The following is a 19812-nucleotide window of genomic DNA, read 5'->3' as shown; positions in this document are numbered from 1 at the left end:
AGAGTATCATTCTGTCATTGTTAGCCCAGAAATAGTGGATACAGTACATAAATATGACACTTCACTCTTCTCTCCAAACCTCCTGACTAATACAAACTTTCTATTTAACTACAACAAAAGATTAATATTGTCATGACAACAATAGAGTCACACTCCAGTAAGAAAATGTCTGATCTAACACAATAACATGTTTATTCCCACTATTTCAAACCTGTATGCAAAAGGTTGTTAAAGTTCATACAGGGTGATTTTTCAGTACACAGTATCCTAATATCTAGGAAGTAGTTTGATGTAATGTGAATATAACAGTGGTTTTATAATGACCACAAGTTTTAAAGTTTGTTCTTTGCAGCACAATATCTTGTTGAAAAGATACCAAAAAAGAAACAACGTCTCATCAAAGTTCCTGCAGAGAAATTTAACAAGTTTGGCAGTGTGGAAAAATACTGTGTATAGTCCAGTGATGATGAAAAATACACAGAATTCTTCCAACACAAAGACCTGAACAATCTGATGCAATAACACAACCAAAGCCCAAGCAAAATAGATAGATAGATAGATAGATAGATAGATAGATAGATAGATAGATAGAAATTAAAATGTGATAGCAGCTGAATCCAGCTGAGTTTAGATGAATTATAGAGATGCATTATAGAGTCTTACTGCACTAGGCAGGGATGACTTCCTGTAATGTTCCCTGACGCAGCAGGGTTGTACGTGTCTGTTGCTGAATGTGCTCTTAAGTTTGTCTAAAGTTTCATGGGGGTGATGGGTGACATTTTCCATGATTTGCCAGAATTCAGTCCTCAGCCACCTCCTCCGGTGTGACCAGCCTCAGACCATCAACAGACTCGGCCTTCTCAGTGAGTTTATTCAGTCTGCACAGCACGGCACGGCACGGCACGGCACGGCACGGCACGGCACGGCACGGCACAGCACAGCACAGCACAGCACAGCACAGCACAGAGGACAGTGCAACAACAGACTGACAGAACATATAGAAAATCTTGAATTTTGAAGCCTCCAGTGTTCAGTCACAGTTGTCTGTGTCAGACAGATGTTGACGGATGGGGCGGGGGATCTGAACACGAACATCTTGCACTTATTGAGCAATAGGTCTGGCTACTACTCAAACCTGCATGTCGGTTAACGTGCACAGGTGCTGTTCAGAGACGTTAATGTTGCTGTTTTCCTTTATACTTGTAATTGTATTGTGTCCAAGTCAGTTCCAGTCTTATGTTTTCCAGCCTCCTTCTAACAGGGAGGTGGATCAATCAGTCTGATTGATTCTTACAGGGCTGAGATTTGGGAGCTGTGGATGTTGCCTGGGTTACTCATAATGATGTTCTGTGCGCAAATCTCAAACGAGTGCAGGTTCGACATTGATGAGCTCTGGGTCTGTGCACTACGCTGACAAGGATTTTGAACTTTGGTTTTAAGTTTGACCCCAGATACTTTTGACGTCAATACCGTCCCTCCAGTGGCACGCTGACTATGATGGGAGGCAGAAATTAAAGGTGAAAAGGTTCATTTTTTTTTGCATCTCTGAATCCTCGCACTTATGTAACGCAGCTCCCTGATCCTACTGGGAGTTGTGTAAAACACTGCAGAAAAAGTACCAACTTAGAAAATTCATATTGCGAATGTTGACTTTCTGTTGTAGATCATAGCATCCGACACTACTTTGTAGGATTTTGTGCTCCACCTTGCGAAAATCACTAACTCTTGCATGTTTGGACTGCAACTCCTGTAAGTCCTCTTCAATCGTGTAGCTAGAACTGTTGACCAAATCTATATCTTTGGATAACTACTCTGTATTACTTAAGTCATTCAAGTCCAATTTTTATTTACATAGCGCCAAATCACAACAGAAGTTATTGCAAGGCTTTTCAAATAGAGCAGGTCTGGACCGTACTCTTACCTATCTTACTAAACTCCTGATGACATAAGGGTAATTACTAAGAACACCATTTGTTCTTCCAGGGAACTACGTGACATTTTGAATACTAACTAGATGATACAGCCAACTGTTTGTTAGTCATGCAGAGAATCAAAGTGGAGACGTATTTCAGGATATTTCCATGGCTCTGGATGCAAAACCCCTGATGACTTTCATCCCAGACAGTGTTGGAGCAGCAGCCGCTTGGATGAACATGAAGCTTTCCTGGCCGAATCATCAGTATGAAAAGCAACTGTGTTAAAAAAAAATATAAAATATATAAGACACAAGGAGCAGAGATCACCCTGACTCCTGTACCGAAGTAAGAGACGGTCGATAACTGAGCTTAAAATTCTGCTGGCTACACCTCTAATGGCAGCTGAAGCTTGAGTTTACATTTTGAAGACTCCTGTTAATAATTAAAAGATTTTGCGTTATGAATCAATTCATCCTCAGATCCTGGGTCAGTGTTAGAAGACTTTGCCAGCAGTGCAGTGTTTGGTCCTAGAGGCAACAACAAAGCCTTCTGAATCTGATACAGCCGTGATTCATTGCTGGCTCCTTCTCCATAGCAAAGACATGATGGGACTTATGGGTATTGTAGTCTTTAAAGCCACCGAAAGATATAAAAAGATTTCTTAGAAACAAAACAGCAATTTTCGGAACTAGTTATCATAACGTGGCTCTTTAGTGTCATTAAATTAACCAATGCTGCCATGATGAGGGACATGAGGTTTCAAATGTGACTCCACCCACTTTGCTGCTCCCCTGTGACAGCTAATTGATTGGCAGGTCTTGGTTTGTTCAATTATGAGAACAAATTGAGATGCTCAGTTATTACATGAATGAACACTGTGCGATGAATAGGAGACCTCCCAGCCACAGTGGATACAGCTGTAGCATGCAGTCGTCACCACACAAACATGTAGGTGGAGGAGAGAAACAGAAATAGAAAAACAGGAAGAGGTCTTCCAGCTGAGAAGAAGTCAACCTTTTGCCACTTAAAAGAAATATTGTTCTTATGGCCTTGTTCCATTCACCTTATATTGACTTTTTGTGTAGTCATTTCAATGATAGCTGCACAGGAAAAACCTCTTCATGACATCATGTGACAGGAATAAGAAAAACCCAAATTCAAGCCGCTTTAGCAATGGTCCTGTAAGTTTACTTTAATGTGTGATGGTGTACCATTTTCCTCATTATTCTTTCATCCCTCCGCTCTGAAACACCTCAGTATCTGCTTTTGAAAAAATCAGTAAAACCAATTTTTACCAAAACAAATTCCCATGCAGCCTCCCTCCAGAAATAAGCTTTCCAAGTTCAACCCCTTTTTTCTCCCCTCAAACACACTTCACCTGTCACACTGGCACCCAGTTTAGTTCAGCCTATAAATACATTGAGATAAGACACCTACAAGGTGCTATGAGCCTTCCTCACTATGCAGTTAAATGTGGATTGGAGGAGTATTGACGTCAGACTGACACGCACGCACACACATGCAAATACGCACAAGTTAACACACACACATATGGACGTTCATGCGTGAGTAGACCCGAGCACAAGCCGGTGCACTCACTCACACACACACAGGCACACATGCGGCTACTCTTATTTCCAGCCCTGCTTCTGATGTCACTCTGTGGATTGGGACTGTATCAGCAGCAGGACATTATGGGATAGCTTATAAGAGCTTAATGACTCCTTGAGGTACCACACTGCTGAATAATGGGTAGAGAGGAAGAGAGAGACAGCGAGATAGAAAGGAAGAATGCACACAGTCTTCACACAGCTATATATCCACTCAGTCTTCGCCACCTTTTCACTCCAATTCCATTGCTACACTCCTCACTCCATCTGGTGATTTATTAGGTCTGCCGTCTGATTGGCTGCTCAGATGGGTGGTCATTCACTGCAGGCAACAGAAACGTATCACATTTATTAGATGCTGTGTGCTTGCATGCACGTCTTTGTCAACTTATGTTCCCCGTCGCATTTCTTCTCCCACCCGGGTGAAGTCACTCAGGTACAGACCCCAGGGGTTATAGAAGTTTTCCATAACAACAACAGTGTGATTTTCAAGAGGATGTACAACAAATCATGCTCAATGGAAGCCTGTAGGGACTGTAATTTAATTGGTAATAACGTGAAGAGGATTTCTTCAATCTATGGATTTGTCAAGTTTAATAAAATCATCAGAACTACAGTCACAGTATCTTTAAAGCTGCTTTATGGAAGACCAGATATGACTCATTATAAGATAAACTAGGAAAATCTAGGCAAATTGGACGAGGGAAAATTAAGATCAAAGGTGAGAATAATGATAAAAAACAATGGAATGAAAAAAATACACATGTATAAATGTATTTGGATATTTATATGAACATTGTGTGGATTTATTTATCCATTAATTTACTGTTCCTTTTTATTGAATAGTTTTTTTTCTTTCGTGAGTTTATTCTGAAATGTAGTTATTCTAATATATTTTTTCTTTCTTTATTTGTCGGTTTAACATTCATTACTACGTTTTATTTATTATCGTTTGCCATTTTATTTAAAAATATTAAAATATATTTTTTTAATTTGTTGTATTTACCCATTAATGTTTTTTTGGTTTGGTCCTCCATACATTAGGCTGCAGTCATTATCTTGCTTCCCACAAAGTGCACTGTAACTGTTTCTCAGCAAGCCTAATGAGTTTAGTCAGAGTTACAGGCAGGAAACCACAAAGCAGATGATTCTCTGTATTGTTTTATTGCATGTGGTAAGTCAAAGAGTTTCTCCAGAAACTGAATGTGTCATCTGTACTAATTTTACTGTGATATTTGAATAATAAACCTACGTGCAGCCTCATTAATCATTACAATTGGCAGTAATTTGGATGCTGCCATTGTTATATGCAGGGATTATGATGTATAAGTTTGGAAACGGCCTGCACACGTATGTTGAGTAGGAGTGGACTGACAATTTTATTCTCATTGTCCAATTATGAGTAATGCTAACTCACTATTTGTAAGTCGGAGGGAAAAGGGGAACGTGTTGGACCATATGGAGGAAAACCTTCTCGTTCCTGGACGATCACAGTGTGATTCTGATGATGATTTCTGTCTAGTTTCTGATATGCAGCCACACAAATTAACCATGCACAAATAAATTTGCACTATATTTGCGCTCACGCATACACACATGTGCGAACACACACAAGCACACAAATACTTCAACCTGACAGTTGGTGTGCGTCACGGAGTGTTGATGCTCATTCAGTGCCTCTACGAAAAGTCTCAGACTGACTGTTGAGTGATGTAAGATTGATATGTAACTCCTCTTCTTTCTGCTCAGACAAACGAGTGGGTGTGTGGAGCTTTCAGGAAGATAGATGGGGAAGAGAGGGAGAGGGAAGAAGTGGGAATAGTACAATACTGATTATGTTTTTTTTTTCTTTTGTTATTTGTGACAGTTTACTCCACAGCTGGGGACGAAAAATGTTGCAAGCAGGTGTTTACATGTTGTGTGACAGGTGACATTTTTTTTGGTGAAGGCTACCTGTTATGCTCCTGGTTACGTGTGAAACGAATGATGAAAATATTTCTCTCTCGCCTCCCTCGCCCCCGGCCTTTATCTCAGCCTCTCTCCCTCCTTGTCTCCCTAACAAGACCCCCGTGTCTGCCTGTTTCCCTCTCTCACATCAGTCTCTCTCTCTCTCTCTCTCTCTCTCTCTCTCTCTCTGCAGCACAGGCCTCTTCCCTCTTTGGTTTACTGTGTCCGTATTACGCGTCCATCTGCGTCATGCATGAGGCATGTCTGAGGGTTAAAAATAATAGATGAAAGTGGAACAGACGGATGCAGGGAGAAAGGAGAGGGGGACTCATGACTAGTGGTGAAGTTGTGGAGGATAGAGGAAGGAGAGAGGGGGAGGAGTGGTCTTAGAGGCAGCAGCCTGCAGGAGAAAAGTAATAAATCCATCCATTAATAGCTGTTTGTTCATGTATTTATTTATTCTCCAGTCCATTACCTGTGAATGCGGTGCCACTGGGGTGTCACAGGAACTGAATGCTTTCTGTCTGGCTGTGTCAGCGATGGACACAGATCCTAATGAAAGTCTCTGAATCCAGAGTGATGGGAGATAATGGCCAAAATTCACAATAACCAGACAAACAGAAAGTGAGGTGTGTATCCTGGAAAAGCCTGTTTATCTGCTAACACATATTTCTATCTTTAGTACGGCCAAATGATGATGAAGAATCTCCAAAACTGAAAACGAGCTTTGGAAAGTTTTGAGAAAAGTTACACAGGAGCCTCCTCAAGACCTCTTTTTAATTCTTCATACATCTATTTCTGTTACTTTTCGTGTGTATAACTAAGTGTTACACCATGAACACCTTCCAAGAAACTGTGTCTGTGTGTCTGCTGTTATCCCAATTTGAACAACTGCCATGTCTCACCAGTCTCTATGACGTCCTGCTTCTGACCCTGGAATATTTGCTGGCCCCAAGATTTGTTGTGTGTCTTTCATTAAACAACAAATTAAATTAGGAATATACAACATATAAGCACAAATCTGAAGTAATGATGGTTTTGAAAGGGCCAGGGCCTTTCTTCTTTCTTTAACACCCTTAATCATGTGGATAATTTGAGCTTTAGAGGTGCACATTCCCAACATTTCAATTAAATCCACACAAACCAATTGACACCATGAGGCAGGTGCCCACTTCACCCCTCTGATAATCCAGCCTTGCATACAAAAGCTTTGTTTCAAACTTGCTTTCAGGGTTTGGAGCTGTACAAATCTGGTTTCTCCACTATGGGCACAAACACCAGAGCTAATGCTCTCTGACAGCTGAGATGTGAATGCGTGTGTTTATATTTTGGCAGCCAGGGTAATGTACAAGGTTGTAGTTGAGTTTTCAGACGACAGACCTGTCAAAGCTAAAGTACTTGGAAGTTGCAGCTGTGTCTCTACAGTCTGTGGCAGTTGCCACATTTGCAGGAGGAAGCGCTACGTGCAGCCATACTGTAGGTGTAGTGGTGGAACATGACAACAGCTTCAACATGACAAAAATAACAAGACAAGGTATAAAACTAGTATATGGCTGGACACGGAGCCATGTTTCCAATTTTCTGAACCTTGCGTCCAAAATAAACTTGATTTTTTACATGAACCATTATCACTAAAGCAGGCAGAGAAATTACTAAACATAAGCCACACTGAGCAAGAGCTGCAGAGTGGGAGGGAGAGAGAGAGAGAAACCATTGGTGACCGCTAAGCTAAAGAAACTATCAGATCTGAATAGCATGTAAACAACAGAAATGCAGGCAAGTGGAAATGTGATAACAGGCCCTACCTCCTCCCACTTCCTGTTACCTTCTGCATTTGAAGTAAATAAAGACACTGGTCACTATTTGAGGAGTTGAAGCAGTTGAAGTTTGACTGTTGTGGATCCACTGTAAATGCTCCTGTTCCGGCAAAATCATTTAGAAAGAGCAACGACCAATGGGAAAAGTCCAACACTCGGCCGACCAGTGGTTTAAATTCATCACTCACTCCGTCACAAACAGTTGTGGATGTATTTCTGGACCGTGGCCATTCCAGCCAAAGATGTAGGCTTAGTAATGTGCATGTGTGGACCAGTACTGGGCAGTAGTGCATTACAGTAGCACTACAGTGATTCATTTTTTCAGTATCCAGCACTGTAAACACTGTCGTCCAATTATTTAATTATTTATTCATTTTGACGTCCCTTTAGTGGCAGTTGGGAGTCATGGGATTCTCCTTGTCTCTTCCCCCCGTGTGTCATATCACTGACATCCGTCCACAGGACCTGCTCCTCGCTTACTCTGTGTCTCGACATGGGCTGTGTGTGTGTGTGTGTGTGTGTGTGTGTGTGTATGTTGGTTGGTCTTTCCTGTTATTTCTTTGTGTTTCGTCTCACTTCCTCACCTCTGTTTATTTTTTATGTTTATTTTATTGTATAGTACTCAGTCACCTTTTGTGCTGGTGAAGGTTTTTTCTTGGAAATTGCCCGACCAAGGTTTTCTAACTATCACAGTCCTCAAGTTTCTCAAGTGTGTTACAAAAGCATTTTCACGGTGCAAATAATCTCATGGCCCCATTAACTCGCTCACACTTTCACATTCTAAGCGGCTGTTATTAAGCCAGGATCATTTACTAGCCTCAGCGCTGTGATACTGCCTAACCATGAGCTCTTGTTCTTGATGAGCAGTCGGCACATACGTCGGTAACGTCGGTGAGGAGCAGTGCTGTTAAAAAGGCTGCTTTACAATAATTAAACTCGACAGTGAAAAACTCACAGCTTCCTGGAGTAGGAGAGGGAACATCTTCAGAAAAAAAAAGACCTTAACACCTGGAGAGAAGTGTTAATAAGAAAATGTATGCGCAGACTAGACACATACGCATACGCAAGTGTAACACACAGTGGTAATATTTGGAGGAAATGATGACATGATGGCTGTTGGTGTGAGAAGTGTGAGAAGAGAAGTTGGGAAAGAGAATGCCTATGTTAATCTAGCATTAACCGTAACAGTGTGCTTTGACAGGACTGTAATCATGCCAAAAACGCTCCAGAGAACTGGATCAAACTGAGCTGAGATGCACAAATGGACCCGGAGCCGATCAAACACGGCAACAGATTGGAGAAAAAAACACAATTGCTATCTTTTTCCAAGCAGAAGATATGACCCGGCTGACTTTTCTATTCCTCTGTGCAACATCCTGATCAAACACAGACTTAATGACCATCAGCTCCCTGGAGATAAAGGAAGAGGCTGCCTAGAAAGAAGAGAGTGTGTAGTCACTACATGATAAGAGAGAAACTGTATCCTCTGCTGTGAAAAATATTTCTCCCTGGTGGGAATCGTTCCAAGATGAAATTTTCTCCTCTCTCTCTCTCTCTCTGTGTTTGAGGCCAGGACGGTCTGTGACCCTCATGGCTGAAGGATCATCTGCTGTGTTGCTGTAAAATACACAGTTCTCAGGCAGCGATAGAGCTTCTGTGTGACTGGGCCCGATTTCAACACGCTTTACATTTTTCATATATCAATACTACAAGATCCTGTGTCTCCCGCCGTCTTAATATCGCAACTCAACCTGATTTCATACTTCAAGCGGACGTGATTGATATTTTTATGATAACAATTACTTAGTTAGCGAACTAATTTATGAGGTGAGACAGCGCATTAGTGAACTTGCAGCGACCGATTCGAGAGGTTGTAGTCGTGGTCATGCTGGAAAATAAAGATGAGATATGGAGTCCATGTTTGAATATTTGCTAAATATTTACCTGCATAATTTTTTCATTTTTTTTTGATGTTGTTCAATCCTTACTAACTAGAAAGCTCCACCTCTGCTGAAATAGAAAATTAAGCCCTGATACAGAGACGTGATTATTCTCCTCACAGCTTTATGGTCCATGCGCTTAATAGATGGGATAAATTAAAACCATAAATTAAAGCTATTTGTTTACTGTATCTGTTTCTTGTTCCTTTGGATGTTAATGTGGAAATTAATAAATAATTTCTTTCTAGACTAGATAGACAGATAGATAGATAGATAGATAGATAGATAGATAGATAGATAGATAGATAGATGCATGGATGCATGGATGCGTGGAAAATGCTTTCATGTTTCTGGTAATTGCGACAGGAAGCGGTGAGTGGAGACTGAGCAGATCACCTGTGAAGAGAGAAATGGAGCGAGTGAGCGAGTGAGCGAGCGAGCAAATGAGGGAGGTATGGAGGAGGAGGAGGGAGGTTGGACTATATTGATCTGAACACATGCAAACATGTATGGCTGAGTGTTATACAATTGTTCTGCTGCCGATGAAAGAGGAGGACAGGAAGTTGTGTTGACCAAAGAAAGCAGAGTGAGTCGAGCCCCCCCCTTGTTGAAAGACAGAGGAAAGTGTCACGGTATCAAGGATTTCTCAGGTCCTTTTTCTATTGGGGAAAAAATACTCAACACGTTTTTTGACCTCTAGGATACGCACAGTGTGTTTTGCTGAGTAGCGCTGAATGTAATCAAAACTTCTGTTTGTCTTTCACGTTGTCCTCCAACCTACATGACCTTACAGCTCACCAGTCCCCACCCTCAGATAGGACCTAAAAGAGTGTAAATTCTCACAATAGTAAACATGCAGGTTAATGGAATGGTCAAGGTTTGGTTACGTTTAGAAAAAGATTGTGGTTTGGGTTAAAATAAGTAAGATGAGTTAATCGTCATGGTTGCAATAATAGGCAAGTTAACTTAAAGTGGTGAAAAAAAAACAGTGGTGACCTGTGTTAAAAGTCCTGTGTTCTGTCAGCCCATGCATCCACCCTACTCTCCTCCTAATGCGGATGCTGTCACTCTGAACATCATCTGACTCCTTGTTTGTTTACAGGGAAACTCCCCAGGGCACATTTAAGGCGGTGCCTGCATGTTAACTTAATCTTGAAGTCCTATCTTAATTATTTTTGTCGATATTATGTTACATGGTCAATATTCCTAAAAATGTATGTATGTTCGTAAAATCATACATGCTGCAAAAGTGAGGCCAAAAAATACTGTAGCGTACATAAAAGCAGAAACCGACATTTATAGTCTGCCTTCTGCTCTGTGCATGATGGGTGATTAACGGGGGTACATCAGAAATTTGGCACTATGCTCCCATAAAGCTTAGGGTCTTGTGGGAAACAGATAAAAAAAGAAAAAGAAAAAAGAATGGTCAAAATCATAACAACAGTGGTTGAAATATCTTTATCTATGACTTTTAGTACCCAGGATCAAGCTTCAATTACGGTGGACACTACATTTCCCATAATGCAACTCCTCTTGCATTATTCTGTAACTAGACCCTTCATGTCTTTGTTAACTTGTAGGGTGTAACAGCTCGTCTTTTGGCTATTAATCTGTAGTCTCCGAGCCTAAACTTAGATTAACCCCTGATGACATCATCAGGGTAATTCTCTCAAAGTTGACAAATCTTCTTCAGCGCTACAAAAGACATTTACACAAATGTTTCCACCTAATAAAGAGTAAACTAAGCTTCTTGTGTAAAATTGGTGGCGTGCTCCTTTGACAACAGAGCACATGGACAGTGTACTCAAATGCAGAACAGTGGGGCGTCAATATGAGCTCACAGATCATTATTGCCCCCAGCCCCAAAAAGCAATTCAGTTTGGCCCTGTACAGAGCTCAGAATAAATTCTTAATGATATCCAATTCAAAGCTAATAACTAATAACTAATATTAATACACAGTATATCTTAATTTTCAGGTGCTAATAAAGACATCAGTATGAGTTACTACATAGTTTTCAAATTTTATAAAATCAAGACAAATTACAGTTAAAAGTTTGAAACTTTTGCTGAAGTGCAGAACACGTGCATTCCTCAAAAAAATGATAAAAACACACAATGGTGATGACGTTCTCCCTAACAGGCTGTCTAGCATCCTAGAAACCCAAAGAGTAGTTGCCTTATAAGAAGATACCACTCCAGCATCCATTGTGCTGCAGGCTGTGTGTGTGCCAGTGTGTGGAGAGAAAGCAGCAGTATATGGTTAAGCGGAAGTGGTGACGTCAAGGGACAGAGTAAATGAAAGATACTGGCAAAAAGGGAGGGAGCGCTGGCAGACAAAAGAGAAAAGCGACATGAGTGAGGGGAGATGTGCAAGGCGGGGAATAATGGCACGTTGGTGACACTTGGACAGACGCTGAAAGATGCTGCTGCCTCTATGAATCCGTGTGTGAGAGATAGATGGGCCGCGCCAGGGAGCGACAGTTTGCTACAAAACAATCACATGTTGAGTCACCTTTCACAAGCACAAGTCCTGCTTCGCTTTGTGTCACTGTTGTACGGTGCGTGACACTAACGCTGTTTGTGTGCTGTGCGTTTGTGTCTGTGTCTTCAAGTCTACGTGTCTGCATCCATCTGTTGCACAATGCACATCACACTGTCTGCTGCGACCATTAGGGGGCCTGTGCGCACGTCCTCGTTGTGTCTCCACATTAGTGTGGCCCAATGGGAGTGTGGAAGTTGTGAATGCAAACGCAGTCTTTTGATTAAGTTCGTTACTGAGAAGTCGTCCTCTCTCGCTCAGCGTCCTTTTTAACAAAGGACGCTGAGCGTCAGGATCTTAACAAAAAAAGACGCTGCAGTTCAAGAACAGGAAGATATATTTAATATCCTCATCACAGGCCTGAGAGCGTGTGTTGGTGTGTTTATGATTTCTGTTTTTACCTTAGCAAGAGACACATCTCTACTACAGTCTCCCATCACCTCTGACCAACATCCACTCTGACCTGCTGCCAGAGTGACGGTGGTGATGTCGCACCTGTACCAAAGAGTCCAGGGGGGCTCATTTAGCTCAGCTGACTGAAAGTGGAATCAATTTATTTCATTGTGTCTCACATCACAAGGAGCAAGATAGCAACACGCCGTGCTGGTAGGTGTGGTGACATACTCCTCGGTTGGTAACGAACCGTGGAATCAAAGAGTGAATAAGATGAGGTGCAGAGCGTGAGGGACAGATGAAGGCAGATGTGCAGACGGACAGAGAGACGCGCTGGCAGATGTGCTGGAGTGGGTGCGGGCTGGGGAAGCCTCGGTTCGTTTCTGTGTGGGGATTACACAAACACGACGTAGGGACCGTCATACTCATTGAGAAGACGGTGCCTACACAGTACCGCAAACCTGCTGTGTGGGTGACTAGCACAACACTGATTGACTGACACGCAGTGGCATTTAGACAAAGTGGTGCCCCGTCAAACACACACACACACACACAAACACACACACACACACACACACACACACACACACACACTTGCACAGCTGATACTGTGGGTGTCCACACAAGTCCAGATAAGGACAAAGCAGGAGGTGTGAGGGAATAACAACACACACCGTGTAACGGATCCCCTCAATTACTCATTTGTTTATCATGCCTGTGGCTCAGTTGGCTTTGTGAAGACTGTGTGTATACAAACGGTGTGTGTGTGTGTGTGTGTACTGTACAGTACACGTGTCGATGTGTGTGTGTGTGTGTGTGTGTGTGTGTGTGTGTGTGTGTGTGTGTGTATGTGTGATGCATGCGTACACCCTTACATGTGACTACTTCTTGCCTCATAAGCTCATCTGTTGAGCCGCCTGTCTGTTTCTATGAATGGATGCTCTTCTGTCGTCTGTCTCCTCATAGCTCTCAGCCTGAGCAGCAGTCTACAATTATAGTCAATGTCAGACATAAAAAAAACTGGAATCATTCTCCAAGGTCCATTCTGAACCCTCCAAACCCCGATCACACACCTGGAGCCTCACTAAAGTTACTCTGAGAGGGTTATTTTCATTTCAGAGTGTTGCTTGAATAATGTTCTTGAAAACTATTCCATAAAACTTCAAGTGTCATATATTTATACAGCTCTTAATGGCTCCTCATACAGCTCTTCATGCAAGCACGTCTGAAATGATTTACAGTAACAAAGCTCTCCTAGATAAATCAATAATCACAAATTGAGTCATACATTAGGCAAAAGGAAATAAGGAAACAAACAAGGCAATTGTGCTATTTTGGAAAGCTGATATTGCCTTGAAAGCATGTCAGAGCTTCTACTTTTCCATACTTTTCAATATACCGTACTGTGGCTGTGGTGCCTCATTGTACAGTATGTCTGTTGATCACATTTGCTGAGCTTTAATTGTTGCGTACAACTTCCTGTGATGTTTCAAAATTGCACAAAATGGATATAGAATAATACTGAGTCCTGGCCTCTCATCTCAATTTGTTCTTTACATGGTCACAGGATAATTGAACAATATGTAGATGCACTGAGTGGCAAGAAAGATGCACGCACCTATGACGTAATAATACATCATACAACATCCTTGCTGATAACTCTGATTTACTTTTCTGGGGATATACAGCTTCAGTTTTTTATGTATTGACTCAGCTTGAGAATGTACTTTATGCTGCAGTCGTGCTGAACTGCACTGTGCTGATGTAAAGAGGATGTTCGTAATGTAATCAGCATCAGAGCAGCTGCCTCATGTTGAAGAAACATTTTCAGTGTAGATACGATCAAAAGTTGAATTGGTTTGATCAAATTAGAAGGCAAATAGCAGTTTTCTGTATCACAGTGTATCATTGTCACACTTGATGCCGTCTTGCTATCTTACAGCTGGTGGTCAAACACAAGCAGTGACAGCTTGAGGCACAGACACAGTGAAACAGACTTGAAGTGGCATGCATATTAAGGCATCTGTTGTCTTTTGCTGTCTTTCTGTTCTCTGGCTTCATTACCAGCCCGTTCCCCCCCATTTATGAAGCTAATTAACAACATTTGAAGTAGTGCAATAAAAACAGAGGAATTACACATAAGTGCTGAGAGGAATTACATTTCAACAGTCCAATTCAAATTTACATGAAAATGATCTAATTTTAATCTCATTTAGTTTCACTGACCCAAGTTTCCTTAAATAGAAAAAAAAACAGTTTATCTGTCACTGTTTCATTGATTATTCAATTAATGCCAGTTCATATCTCCATCATCAGAAGAATTATGTCAGGAGCTATAATTACTTTACTGGAACATGTCTTAATTAACCTCCACAACAAATACTACTCAACCATGGTTGTTTTGAGTGACTCTCTTTTGGCACCGAGTTGTCTTCTGGTGGTTGAATCATAATTCGGGGGCATCCTCATTCCCTAAGACAGAACCATCTAGGCCTTTATCTGTGTCTCTGTCTGGCTGCAGCGCGCCGGAAACAGACCATAACGGTCTCTGAGAGAGCCAGCCAGGAAGGGAGCTGTGCGCTCTTCTCCTACCCGTCCTCCGCTCTTCCACAGAACCCAGTCATCATCACTGGGCACCGTGCCTTGGCTCGCTCCTCCCTCCCTTCCCCCTCCTCCCTTCACTGCTTCTACTTTCACTCTCTGGCCCTCCCCTCCTCTTGTTCCTATGTGCGTCGAGAAAGTCTCCTCCTCTCACAGAGTCTGAGCGCACGTCTCCAACAAGCCTTTACGCGCGTACAAGCTCTCCAAGAGAATCCCCTACGGTCGGCCCCTCCCCTTTCCGTTTCTTGCCGCCCTCACTCATTCATGACCCCGTATCGGTGACGTAGGAGATTCCACGGTGCCTACTGCCGTAGGCAATAACGGGATGCTGGAGTATATATGGGACACTGGTAGCCATCAACCGGCACACTCTCAGTCGCTCCGACTCGGGAACCAGGGCATCAGCGGAGATAGCAGGCTTTACTTCAACCTATTAGGCTAACTCGCTTTGGGCTTTGGTTCAGGATGGAAACCTCTTCGATTTCTCGGAGCCGACGATGCTCCATCATGCGCAACTGCAAAAGTAAGTTTCTCCTTGTCTACTTTGGTTTTGGATACGGCATGGATACTACAGACATAGAGCTGATTCTGATGTTCAACAGAATTTGTGAAACAGTTTCTAAGTTTTTAATCTAAGAACTCTTGAGGTGTTTTGATTTATTGAATGTAACATCGAAGTGGATTGATGATTGGATGGATGATAGAACATCGAAAGGAAACTGTCAGACAGTTACTTATTTTATGATTTCTAATAGGCAAACTGCATGTACAGGATGTGAAGTTGAATAGAATAAGAACTTTCTGTCAACTCTAAAAAATAGTCTCTATGTTCTGACCAGCAGTTTTGCGGTGATCCTGTGCGTAATGGTCAGTGCAAGTGTAGTGCTGAAGCGTAAACTTCATGTATCGTTGAAAGATCTTCATCCTATTATTCTAGACGCATTTACAGTAAAAACAATATCACCAAAATGAAGATACGATGTCAACATGCAGTAGAAAATGAGCCTTTGGACTGTATAGGGTTGTAGCTATGTTTGTTGGTAATGGCTGATTTCAGCATCATGGACAGCTCCCACTCACCTCTTCCCCTCTCTCTCCTCCAGGCGGTCTCTCCCTCTGGCTGGTGGTGTGGCTGGTCCTCGGCAAGCCAAGTCCGGCATCGGCGTGCCCGCACTTGTGTGTGTGCTACCCGACGCCCATGACTGTGAGCTGCCAGGCGCAGAACTTCACCGCCGTCCCGGTCGGAGTGCCCTACGAATCGCAGCGCGTGTTCCTCCAGAACAACCGGATCACGGAGCTTAGAGTTGGCTCTTTTGGCTTCGGAACTCAGGTAAGAAGGAGTGTGGAGAAGTGTGAAGCTGTCTCTTAGACTACATTTCAACATATTTTTTTCCCCCATATTTTAAAGTTGAATAATATCCACAGAGGAGAATGATCACCTTTGCATCTTTGCGTTTTCTTGCCTCAGGTTCTGTGGCTGTTCTCCAACAACATCACATGGATTGAGGCAGGGGCCTTCAGTGAGCTGAGGGACTTGGAGGAGTTGGACCTGGGGGACAACCCTAACCTCCACAGGCTGGAGGGGGGAGCCTTCCGCGGCCTAGAGAAACTCCAGAGCCTCCACATGCACCGCTGCCGGCTCACTGCCCTGCCCCATGACATCTTCCACAAGCTTTACAGCCTGCAGTTCCTCTATCTGCAGGTAGGGGCGCTGGAGAGTCATGCAGATAACTGATGCACAGTTGGACACTCACTAATGCAGCCACCCACACATGCACATACACACAGCATCACAAATGTCCAAATATTACAAATCCCAGAGTGTCTGTGCTTCTCATGCTAAACCCTTTTCCATTTCTTCATTTCTTCTTCAGGAGAATAATCTGCACTTCCTGCAGGATGACATCTTTTCTGACCTCATCAACCTGAGCCAGCTTTTCGTGCATGGCAACCGTATCCGCACCCTCTCAGAGAACGTGTTCCGCGGCCTGGTCAACCTTGACCGCCTTCTTCTCCATGACAACCGCATCAGGCAGGTGAACCGCCGCGCCTTCCGCGACCTCGGCCGCCTGACCATGCTCTTCCTCTTCAACAACTCCCTGGCTGAGCTGCCTAGCCAGACCCTGAGGGACACCCAGGGCATCGAGTTTCTCCGCCTCAATGCCAACCCATGGTCCTGTGGCTGTGAGTCCCGCGCCCTGTGGGAGTGGTTCCGTGAGGCCCGTGTCTCTTCTTCCGAGGTGATCTGCGCTTCCCCTTCCACCCGCCGCGGCCAGGACCTTCGCTTCCTTCGTGAGATGGACTTCGCCCTCTGCCCCCTGCCCGACCCCGGCTCCATCGCTGGCTCCACCACCACCACCTTCAGCACCAAGACCCGCTGGTGGTTCCACAAGAACAAGCCCCAGTCGTCCACAAAAGGCATCTTTGAGAAGGCCTCCGAGACTGTCAAGGCCGGTTTGTACGGGAAAGGCCCATCCACGACCACCTCAGTAGTCAAGTACGAGCTAGGGGAGGAAGAGCTGGCGCTGCCCAAACTTGACCCAGAAGAGTACTGGGCAAACTATGGCAACGAAGACTCAGGTGTCACTCTGCGTTGCTTCGAGCTTGAATGTCCACCTGAGTTCGACCTGCCTCCATCTTCCTCCTCTCCCTCATCCTGCTCGCCCTCTCTCTTCTCACTACTAGCCCTTTCTGTTTTCACCCTCTGCCTCAACCTCCACCTATTATTCGGCTGAATCAGACTCTTAGTACCACTCCCCATGTCCTTCCCGGCCTGTTTTAAAGGCTGTGAGGACCCCTGTTAGACTCTCTACACCCCCTTTGCCTGTGTTGCTGTAAGCCTGTTCTCAAGGCACAGCCAGGGAGATAGGGGGACGGTTAGATTCTGAATCTACCACCTACAGGGCTTAACACTTTTCAGGGCTGCTAAGAGTTCTTCAGCTATTCATATATATCTACAATACTCTACAGGTATGGCTTTCTGTGTCTCACCTGTACGATGTCACAATTCCCTGTAATCAGGGCTATGAGGGCTGAGTACATCTCTAATGTCAACATGATTTGATAGCAGTTGTGAATGATGTTGTCAATTTTGTCACCTCAGCTTAGTTAACTAACTAGTGCTATTAGTGCATCCAATTAACTGGCTGCTACAATTACTACGATTACTGTTAGAATCAGTGCACAGTAATGACAATACTGTAACCACTTAAAGTGTCATGTAAATAGTTATATATTCTGTGAGTGTTCGAACTGATATCTGTGGTCCAGCACCATCACTTTCATCTTTATCCAGGAAAACTGTGAAGGCTAGTGCTTCTACAGGACAGAGCACAATGCACAGTGAGGCTGAGTGTTTACCAGGAGAGAGAGAGAAGAGAAGAAAACATACTGTGAAGCTGGGAGGGAGGGAAGATAGAGAGAGAGAGAGGGAGAGAGAGAGAGAGAGAGAGAGAGAGAGAGAGAGATGAATGCAGGGATGTCAAAGAAGAAGGAAGAGTGACAAGGAAAATAACAGCGACAGCAGGGGAAGGGATTTTGTTTTAAAGAGACAGGATTAGAAAGAGGAAGAGAAAAAAAGGAGAAAGGAGGGGGGGACAACATTCATGCAGCAATAAGAGAAGAGGCAGCAGCGAGAGTACAGCGAGACACTGGGAGAGACAGTGCTGGTCGTAGAAGCGGCAACCTGCAGGAGAAAAGTAATAAATCCACACATCAGTAGTTGTTCCATCCATCATACCATCCACCACTTTCTGCAAATATGGTGTCGTTTGAGACAACCACAGGGAACGGTTGCTTCCTGTCTGGAAGCCAGAGATATTTGGTTGTTGGATGTCTTTCTGTGACATATTGATATAATGTGTAAAGATTGTTGACTTGGATGCAGATAAAGATCTAGATAAAAAGATATACTGAATATTTCCTGAATCATGTCTATGTCTATCATGCTTTTTTTTGGGGCAATGTTTTACAGAATGGATTTTAAAAAGGGGGATTTAAGGTGCTCTACATGGTCATTTGTTTTCCGAAAAGGAAAAGCGACAAACAAAATGTGGGACAAAAAAAACGAGTAAAGACAAAAATCCACCAAAAAGTAGCAGATTGCCGGTGTGTGAATAAGCCATGATTAAAGCAAACTTAAAAGGACTGACCACATGGACCTGATGTCGCAGCCAGAGGCCACTTATATTGGCTCTGGCTGTCATAGGCATCTGTGTGTGTGTGTGTGTGTGTGTGTGTGTGTGTGTGTGTGTGTGTGTGGATAAATGAGGATGAATGGATTCACAAGCTGGCAACACTGCAAAAGGCAAATACGTCACTAGGTTTGTTGCTCCACTGACTCATCGTTGGGCGATGCCAGATGGACAGACTAGGTGCAAATTGGCTGATTTGTAAATACGCTAAGAGAGCATTGGGAGAGCCTGGAGCTGGAGCGGGCACAGGACAATTTAAGACTGACAGACTGACATGCCGACAGACTGATGGAGAGGACGCAAAGTGATAGAGAAGTGGGCTTTAAGGACGAGGCTGCAGGCTTCGTTAACTGCTGAGGCAGCAGAAGTAGAGCAAAAATAGGAAGAAGGAGGAAGTTACCAAATATAGGCATCCACTCGTTCTCCTTCAGCAGCTTTCATTAATCGCTCCCCACATTCAAAACAAGTTTACACATTGCCTTTGGGAAGTACTATATGTGTGCTGATGTATAGCAACGCCTATCTTCTATCCTTTTATTTCCGCACAGCTTTTCTACAGCTCTTGCAATATCTCAAGGGCAGTTAAAGGATGGAAGAAAAGGGTCCGTAGCTCCAACAGAGGACAAGGCCAATATGTAGTGGGAGTGAAAGAGTAGGAGGCAATTCAAGTGAGGCACACACACACACACACAAACACACACACACACACACACACACACACACACACACACACACACACACACACACACACACACACACACACACACACACACAGATCCACTCACAAAGCCAGTTAGCCTTGCTTCAACAGAAGATTGGATTAGACTTTTTTTTTTTTTCCCTCCACCCAGTTT

General features: G+C 43.4%; 2 protein-coding genes across 2 annotated transcripts in view; one reads left to right on the top strand and one right to left on the bottom strand.

The window, feature by feature from the left end:
• The window catches only part of cryba1l2 (crystallin, beta A1, like 2), a 31790-nt gene extending 15815 nt beyond the window's left edge, over nucleotides 1-15975 (bottom strand). The window contains exon 1 of the mRNA XM_056371397.1: nucleotides 15846-15975. The gene's annotated coding sequence lies outside the window, so the exon portion shown is untranslated. The remainder of the gene's footprint in view (nucleotides 1-15845) is intronic.
• rtn4rl2a (reticulon 4 receptor-like 2 a) lies at nucleotides 14950-18692 on the top strand. The gene is given in 5 exon segments (XM_056371395.1): nucleotides 14950-15178; nucleotides 15181-15288; nucleotides 15869-16095; nucleotides 16234-16467; nucleotides 16640-18692. Coding segments are annotated over 5 exon segments (1518 nt in total). The 5' UTR covers nucleotides 14950-15090; the 3' UTR covers nucleotides 17501-18692.
• The last annotated feature ends 1120 nt before the right edge of the window (nucleotides 18693-19812 follow it).

Source organism: Seriola aureovittata, chromosome 3 (genome assembly GCF_021018895.1).
Source record: "Seriola aureovittata isolate HTS-2021-v1 ecotype China chromosome 3, ASM2101889v1, whole genome shotgun sequence".
NCBI classification, from domain to species: Eukaryota; Metazoa; Chordata; class Actinopteri; order Carangiformes; family Carangidae; genus Seriola; species Seriola aureovittata.
This window is presented reverse-complemented; position numbering and strand designations above follow the sequence as displayed.